Here is a 9,286-nt window from a genome sequence, read left to right as displayed (position 1 = left end):
CTTCCTAATGCTGTGAGCCTTTAATTCCTCATGTTATGGTGAACCCCAATCATAAAATTTTCTTGTTGTTACCTCATAACTGCAATTTTGCTATTGCTATAAATTGTAACGTAAATATCTGATATGCGGGATTCTGATAAGCAACCCCCCCCCCGAAGGGGTCATGGCCCACAGGTTGAGAACCACTGTCCTACAGGCTCTTTGTACCTGGCAGTCTACCAGCTGAGCGTCCATGTCCATGGGCTCCTGGGGTGTACCAAGTGCAACGTCCAGGGTGGCCTTGGTGTTCAGCAGCCAGTGGTCCAGTTCATCCGCCTCACAGCGGTACCTCTGCAGGGCCTGCTCCTGTCTCTGCTCTTCCAGCTGGTCATTTAGCTTCTCCTGGGGAATTAGGAAGAGGGTAACTCGGAGGGAGCCTCGAGCAGAGCGAGCTTGAAGACCCCATACAGCAGAGCAACGGCCGCAAGACCTGGCTACGCACACACACAGCTGGGAGACAACACACATACCTAGACTCAGGCCACGTCTCAGAAGTCGAAATCAGGATTTCTATGTCTCTACATTAGTATGTGAAGATCCCCACACGCACCCCATACTCTTCCCCCAGGGAACGGATGTGCCCCAGAGTTGAAGGATCCTGGAGGGGCTGGCAGTGGAGGGAATGATGGAAGTCAGCCACAGATTAGAACCAGACAGGGACACGAAGCAGCTGGTCCATGGCAACAGACATTTAACCTCCGTTTCTGGGACGGGGGAGCATGGCTGAGATGGCAGCTGACTACATCTGTCCCACATAAACGAGAGCACTTTGGGCAGCGGATCCTGTGGGAAGGTGCACCCAGTGGTACTCGTGTTGGAATAAACCAGAAATCCAAAGTCTTAGGCTAACTCTCGAGTTTTCTCAATTCTTGGAAATACCCATGCGGAAACATCCAGACCAATCTCATGATGGAACTCCACACAAGCGTTTCATAGCATCGAGATAGTACGATAGAATTGAGAAGGTAATGGCAAGTATCCCGGATACCTCATCTAAAATATTCTATCATTGGCAATTGCCGTTATTATATTAAAGATGAATTTACTTTAATTTTGTGGGTAAAAGTGTTTTCCCTCTATGTGTATCTGTGTACCATAGGCATGCAATACCCGCAGAGGCCAGAAGAGGGCATTCTGGTTGTGAGCCACTAAGTGCTGGGAACTGAACCCAAGGCCTCTGGAAGAATAGCCAGGACTCTTAAGCACTGAGTTCTCTCTCTAGCCCCTATAACAATTATATTTTAATTAAAAATCTTAACATGGAGACTAAGAAGCAGGGAAAACACATTTTAAGTTTCTGTAGAATAAGGAATCTGACTGATTTTATGGCCAGTCAATTGAGAGAGAACCTGCATCTTCAGCAATGGAGCTGAAGATATGATATATATGTATAATTATGTTTTAATCAATAGTAAATAAGGTCATATAGCCAGGTGTGGTGGTACATGCTTTTAATCCCAGCACTCTGGAGGCAGAGGCAGGCAGATCTCTTGGGAGTTCAAGGCCAGCCTGGTCTACAGAGTGAGTTCCCCTGTCTCAAAAACCAAATAACTTACATGCACCTCGATCAAAGAATGAATTAAAAAAAAGTGGTACATTTACACAATGGAGTACTACACAGCAGAAAAAAATGACAGCTTGAATTTTGCAGGAAAATGGATGGAGCTAGAAAACATTATTTTAAGTGAGGTAACCTAGACGCAGAAAGACAATTATCACATGTACTCACTCATAGGTGGATTTTAGACACAAAGCAAAGAAAGCCAGCCTACAAACCACAATCCCAGAGAACTAAGACAATAATGTGGACACTAAGAGAGACAAGATCTCCTGAGTAAATTGGGAGCATGGGGACTTTGGGGGAGGTTTCAAGGAGGAGAGGCAGGGAGGGGAGCAGAGAAAAATGTAGAGCTCAATAAATATCAATAAATTTTTTTTTTAAAAAAAAGAAGTTCAGGGCTGGGGCTGGAGAGATGGCTCAGTGATTTTAAAAAAAAAGATAATACCTAGTTTGTATAAGAAATGTAATGGGGACATTATGATCCTGAGATACTAGAAGTCAAAAGCCAATAGTTATGAGAATAAATATAAAGAAAATAACAGCTGATTCTTAGTATATATATTATTGTTGCCACAATCTGCCTACCAAATGAGATTTAAATCAAGTAACGCAGGCGACAGAAGTGCAAAGGTATTTTCATGAGTAAATATGCTTGCCTGGACGACAGTGAACAGGCAGGTTTGTGCTTCACAGTGTCAGCTCTAACCTTCATCTCAGGCTCTTATTGGATCACAGCAAACTGTTACTCAAAACCATAATTCCTGTCCACGGGGCTGTAGTCCACCAGGTACCAGCCTGCTACATTCTCAGTGTCTCCTGTCTGAAGCACATCCATAGACACCCTGAGGGTGCTCTGCATGTGGGGCGCAGATGCAGACACAATACCAGCTTCTTAGGCCAGGGAAGTCACGAGACACGCCCACTCGAGTGTCTAATCAACACTCGCAATAAACTATGGGGGCAGCCGAGGTGTCCAACAACAGAGTCTGGGTAAGGAAAATGTTATGAGGTGCGTGTGTGTGTGCGTGTGTATGTACATGCATGTTTGTGTGCACAATTAAATTTCTTACAGCCATAAAGAAGAATATAATGACAACATTTGTAAGAAAATAGACATGAAGCCAGGCAGTGGTGGCACATGCCTTTAATCCCAGCACTCGGGAGGCGAGGCAGGCGGATCTCTGTGAATTTGAGGCCAGCCTGGTGTACAAGAGCTAGTGCCAGGATAGGCTCCAAAACTTCACAGAGAAAGCCTGTCTCAAAAAACCAAAAAGAAAAAAGAAAGAAAGAAAGAAAGAAAGAAAGAAAGAAAGAAAGGAAGGAAGGAAGGAAGAAAGAAAATGAAAATAGACACGACCAAAGGTAATTACATGAAGTAAATATGCTTTCTATCACATGTGGTTCCCATAGTTTACAAATTATGTATATGTATATACACACACACACACACACACACACAATACACATATATATGAAGTGAATGTAGAAGCAAAACTTTTTAGGGGGACAAAGAGGACCAATGGGAATAAGAAAAGGTGAGAATAAGGAGGTATGGGGGCAAAAATGTTCAATAGACAATATGTGTGCATATGTGTGTGTAAAAGCTTTAAAAAAAAATAGACATCAAAAAAGAGAACAGAAACAAAACCCATGTCGTTCGCATCAGCACCCAGAACAACTGCTAACATCCTAAAGCCTGATTCAGATGCAGGAGCTGCAGCAGCTCCAGAGTCCTAGTTACCTCCAGAAGCTGCTTCTTGCCAGCCGCTTTCATTCTGATGGTGGACATGCGCTCGGCCAAGACGGTGAGCGTGGACTGCAGGGCCAGCTGCTCTACAGGGTCCGACTCCCGGGATGCGGCTGCCAGCTCCTCTGCCAGGGACGCCTGGAGCCCGTTGATCTCGTCCTGGAGCATCTGCACCTCGTCCATCAGGGCCTGTGGGGAAGGCTGTGGAATCACACTCTTGACTGAGGACTCCAGGGTCCGCCACCATCGGACACCCACTGAAACCAGATGTTCACTTTCAGGACGCCACTGCAGAGCTGAATGCTGCTGGGGACGTTAGTAACTTAAATCCTATTTGAACAAATGAATGAGCATTTCTGTTCTCAACAGGCTCATTCTCTTCCTTCTGTTTCTAATTCTAAAACGAGAAGTTCCTTGGGACTAACGTCGAGGCCACTGGAAGTCTCCAGAGTTCCCAAGGTTTCAAATGCTGTCTGATGCTGACTGCCTCAAAGCATGCCCCAACAAAGCCTCTTGTATCCCCATCATATTATATATTTTTAAACAACTACAAAATGCTCTCCTTTTGAAATAGGCTTCCTTGCTGGCCCACAAAACACCCGATTAGGAACCCAAATTGGAGTAGTCACCTTGCTGAAGTTCCCTGTCACCACAGAGAGCAAGCCTTCTGTCAGCATTCCAAGAACTGAGCGATAACACCAATCCCCAAACTGCCTAACAATACACAAGATAACAGAGCTCTCCCTGCATTAATCCTAAAGCAAGGTGAGAATTTAAAGTAACCACTGAATGTCACCTTCTCTATTCCATCTCCCAGCCTTGGCCTTAAAAGGAAAACAATTGTGAAATGACTGGCCCATTATCTGTCCCTTAATTCTGCTTTGGCTTGTTTTGGAGATAAAGTCTCACTATGTAGACTTGGATGGCCTAAAACTCACTGTGGAGGCCCAGGCAGGTCTAGAATGCAGATAGCTCCCTCCCTAGAGTTAGGATTAAAGGTGTATAACACCACACCCAACCCTGTTTTTGTTTTTGAGTTGGCATTTCTTGCACCCCAGGCTATCCTGAAACTCTCTTTATAGCTGAGGAAGACTTTAACTGGGGTCTTCCTACCTCCACTTTTTCAGGGCTGAGCTGCAGACACACACAAACAATGCCCTGTTTATTTAGTGCTGGGATTGGACCCAGGGCGTTGGGCGTGCAAGGCAAACTCAGTGGTGTGTCCTCAGTCCGATGTCAGACAACTATTTGTCCAACCCACCTATCTGTCTTCTAGTTAGCTTTTTAGAGATGTGGGGGTCTTAAATCGAACAGCATGTTATAAAAGCAGGCATTGCAGGAAAGGCGGCCGTGGCCCAGGGAAGTGGCATGGCTCATTCTAAAGGCTGTGCTAGCATTAGTCCACAGCCTCTTCCACAGACATCACAGTCAGCAATGTCAGGGCACTTACCTCCTCAGAGAGTACCCTCAATGATGCTAAAAGACAAAATAACAAGAGAAAAACCACCTCTCTTCCCTAACTGATTGTTACACTGATAATATTCCATAGACCTAAACAGGAAGTGGGGGGGGTCCTCTTCACAAACTGTACACCTCCATGCTGCCACCATCCTGACCAGGAAATAATGCCTTTCCAGAACTTGGCAAGGCCCCTGTGACTTCCCCGGGGTTAGCTCCAGGCTTCTCACCCTCACTGTTGACACATAAACACGTCTGCCCTTGCTCAGCCTCTCTGTGTGTGGACTGAGACTGAAGCTGGCTCCCGGAGAGAGCAGAGAGAGCGGCTCACTTTCAGCTTTGTTACCACCTCACTGCCAACTGCTCTGTAAATCATTTTAGTCATGTTAGCTTAAAGCTTCCTCCTGGGTTCCTAGTAGAAGCCCATGGCGTTTTATTTTGCAATTTCCTGCTGCCCCTGAAGAGCAAACCCTCCTCTGTGGTTGCCGGCTACCTCCTGGAGTGTTTCCTTATCCCCACGCCTTACTCAAACATCCTGGATGCTGCCTGCCTGCTTCTTGTGGTTCTGTACAGTACAGATCTTACTTATGGGGACTGTCTGCTTCTCCACTGTTTTCCCTGGTGATGTCTTTTGATAACCCATGGGTTTTTTATTTGATTTTGGTGTTTTTGTTTTTGTTTCTGAGGCAGGGTTTCCCTGTGTTACAACCCTGGCTGTCCTGGAAATCGCTTTGTAGACCAGGGTGTCCTCAGCCTCACAAAGAGCCGCCTGTCTCTGCCTCCCAAGTACTGGGATTGAAAGGTGTGCGCCACCACTGCCCAGCTTGTTTTGTTTGAGGCAGTGTCCCAGTCCCGGTGTGCCTGCAACCTTTGCTGTCCTGGAACTCACTATGCAATGACCTCAGCTTACTTTGAACTCAAGGAAATCCTCCTGCCTTTGATGGGATTAAAGGCGTGGGCCATCATACCTGACTAAAACAGAAGTTTTGATTCCAGAACAATATTTGTCCTTAATAGTTACTGATTTTGTTTTGTTTGAGAAAACTTTGCCTACTGCGTCGGGATTATGATATGGCAGACCATCTTCAAGAGGGATGTTGAACAAGGAATATAGTAGCTCAGTGCAGAACTCAGGCTTGGAGTGCAGGAAGCTCTGGGTGCCCCTCCCCCATCAAAACAAACAAAAGAATTCTCCTTCCAGGCTGTAGAGGCGTACACACCTTTAGAGGCAGGTGGATCTCTGAGTTCAAGGCCAGCCTGGTCTACACTGCTAGTTCCAGGGCAGCTATGGCTGTTTCAAAGAGATACCTTTTCTCACAAAACCAAAAAAAAAATTCTCTTGAAGAATAATTAATGAAATGGTGTGTTTTCAAAAGAGAGGTTTATAATGAGAACGAGACATGGAGAATAAGTATTATGAAATTTTATAGCAATATAATATTATCATTTTATTTAATTTTATGAACTATTTGCATATGATGGATCAAAAATTAAGAAAAACCTCTTCAATGCAGGTAGTTAGGTCAGCATCATCATAGGAGTTTTTGTTATGTTTTGTTTTTGTTTCTTTTTAATTCTAACTTCATATTTAGATCTACTATAATCCATCTTAATTTCTCATACTTTTTTTTGCTTCCAATGTAGGTACAAATGAAGGTATCACCTCCTCCTTTTTCCTTTCGCTCCTTCCCTCCCTTCCTCCCTCTCCTTCTCTCTCTAGATGGCTTTGCAGTATGTATGTATGTATGTATGTATGTATGTATAAACATAGGCCACATGTCTGGTAAGGTAGCACTGTTCCTGGCAGTGGCCCTTCCCATTCTTAGAACTTTGTAAAGTCTACATCACCAGTTCCCAACCTGTGGGTCGTGACCCCTTTTTTGGGGGGAGGGGGATCACAAATCAGATATCCTGCATGTCAGATATTTGCATTACAATTTATAACAAAAATCACAGTTATGAAGCAGCAAAGAAAACATTTCATGGTGGGGGGGTCACCACACCATAAGGGATTATATTAAAGGGTCTCAGTGTTAGGAAGGGTGAGAATGTTCTAAGCATTAGGATATATTTTTCAACTTTACCCATCTTTTCCCGTCCTTGAGAGAATTGTTTGTTTCCTTCCTTTGAAACAGGATCTTACATAGACCAGGCCTCCAATTTGTTATGTAAGAGAATGTCCTTGAACCTCCGATTCTCCTGCTTCTGTTCCCCAAATTCTGGGGTTATGTACCTCACCACTGCACCCCACTAGAACTTCTGTTCTTTGGAGACACGATCTTATATTTGCAATATGTCTTATCAAGCCGTATAAAACATACTGCTGCTGTATTTAAGTTTATTTTTAATTCTTTGGGTCTAAAGTTTTTTTTTAAAAAGTTTATTTTTAAGATTTAGTCTCCATGTATAGCCTAGAACGGCTTTGAATGTGCTCACAACCATCTATAATGAGATCTGGTGCCCTCTACTGGCCTGTAGGCAGGACACTGTATACATAACTAATAAATAATAAACTTTTTAAAAAAATAAAAGGCCTGTATTATTTGTTCAGGCTGCATAGACTCCTCTATAGTTAGTCTAGCGTCAGAGTGTCTCCTCCTCTTCATGCAGTTTTGAGCCATGCTCGTCCTCCCCCTCATCAGAGACATACACACAATTCCTTCTGCCCGCTCCGCTCCTGTTAGTGGCCCAGTTCTCAGACTCGTTCTGTTCCCTACATACCGGGCTGACGTCACTTAATCTACTCCTTGCTCCCTCTCTCATAAAGATCACAAGAATATTTCTGTTTTCTCTACAGCACGCTGGGAGTTCACGCCAGTTACAGCAGGCTTTCGGATCAAGTATTCATGAAAAGCCAGTCTTCGGGCTGGTGGTCTAGGGGGTGTTTGGTACATGCAAGTGAATTGATTCTAACCCATAATAGAGGTGATGTCTGGAAGACACAAGAAACAACCAGAGAGAAAAACACTTATATCTCAGTGGACTTGGCCAGTCAGGGGTGTAGTGAAGGCACTGGCTTCACTGTCTCCTTCTCTGAACATTCTCCAGTAAGGAACAGGGTGGTTTGGCTCCTTGGGACTGTCAGTTCTGTACGGTTAAGGCAGTTCTCAGGAGAGGCATGGCCAGCAGCTGCCCACAGTGCCTGGTGCCCATGAGAAAAGAGAGATGGACTCCTCTTTGGGTTGCTGGCTTGTGATAATACAGACAGCATGAAATGACAGGCACAGAACTAGACAAGTGGCTAGAGATACCTAGAAGTTGGGAAAGAGGCCTGAGCAAGGGGGAGGGACAGGGACGGAGGATTGATGGGTATACCTGTCAAATATGTATATATAATAAATTATAGAAAATCACACTGAATCCCATCAAGGTGTATATCCACTAATATTTTAATACACGGTAGATACTTGGAGCTTCACTAAATGACCAATTTTTTAATAGAAAGGGCACGTGTAACTCATGTTTGTTCAATACCTAAAGGAATGAGCGGCTAGCTCCATTCTGACTTTCAGGACTATCTAACTCTCTGAGCACAGTTCTTTCCATAATCCATTTGCTATAGCAAAATAGCGTCAGAACTCTTCCCAAAGCCTGTCAGTGAGCTGAATGTGGCAAAGATGCCAAATGCCCCCAAACATCAGATATCCTAAGAAGTCAAATCTCAACCACAAGGGTGAAACATTTAAACACACATCACCAGCTAATGTATTCATTTGTATTTTAATAAATAAAGCTTGTGTGATGATCAGAAAAGTAAAACCACCACACTGGCCAGCCTTACAGACCAGGCAGCAATGACACACACCTTTAATCCCAGCAGCCACACTAGTTTGCCATAGAAACTGGGAAGTAGTGGTGCATGCCCTTAATCCCAGAACTAGAGAAGATGATAAAATAGGAGGAGACAGCTCTCAGTCTCATTCAGAGGTTTCCTGGAGGCAGGATTGCAATTTTTAGACTGAGGTCGAGGTAAGAGCCAGTGGCTGCCTGCTTTGCTTTTCTGCTCTTCAGGTTGAACCCCAGTATCTGTCTCTGAGTTTTTATTAATCATGCTTCAAGCTTGTAAACAGCACCGAGCCTGCACCTGTAGAGATCCCAGCTGGAGAGAGAGAGGCCTTGATGCACCAATCAAGCTGATACATCGAGACAAGTGTCCATACAGTAGTTTTCAGTCTTCCCAACCCTGCTAGCCTTTAACACAGTAAATTCCTCATGCTGTGCTGACCCACAACCATAAAATTATTTTTGTTGCTACTTCATAACTGTAATTTTGCTACTGTTATGAATCGTAATGCAAATGTCTAATGTGCTTGAGATCTGATGTGTGACCCCCGTGGGGGTCTCAGCCCACAAGCTGACAACCACTGCTCTTGTGGCTCCTTGTAAGAGCCAGCAAGAGATAATTTTGACAGAGTGCTGGGAAGCAAGGGGCAATCAAAGCACTTCCATCAATTCTTTTTATTTGTTTTTTTTTTTTTTTT

General features: G+C 44.2%; 1 protein-coding gene across 9 annotated transcripts in view; it reads right to left on the bottom strand.

Annotated features, from left to right (window-relative positions):
* LOC101984034 (nesprin-1) overlaps nucleotides 1-9,286 on the bottom strand; it is a 228,565-nt gene that overhangs the window by 138,445 nt on the left and 80,834 nt on the right. For 7 of the 9 annotated variants that reach the window (XM_026787370.1, XM_026787375.1, XM_026787371.1 and 4 more), the window contains 2 exons: nucleotides 3,342-3,548; nucleotides 208-381 (listed from right to left, as the gene is read on the bottom strand). In XM_026787370.1, the coding sequence (XP_026643171.1) occupies nucleotides 208-381; nucleotides 3,342-3,548 (381 nt within the window). The remainder of the gene's footprint in view (nucleotides 1-207; nucleotides 382-3,341; nucleotides 3,549-9,286) is intronic. The other 2 variants (XM_013352282.2, XM_026787372.1) reach the window with 1 other exon arrangement.

This window comes from Microtus ochrogaster, linkage group LG9, assembly GCF_000317375.1.
Source record: "Microtus ochrogaster isolate Prairie Vole_2 linkage group LG9, MicOch1.0, whole genome shotgun sequence".
Classification (NCBI taxonomy): domain Eukaryota; kingdom Metazoa; phylum Chordata; class Mammalia; order Rodentia; family Cricetidae; genus Microtus; species Microtus ochrogaster.
Note: the sequence above shows the minus strand (reverse complement) of the source record. Positions and strands in the feature narration are given on the sequence as shown.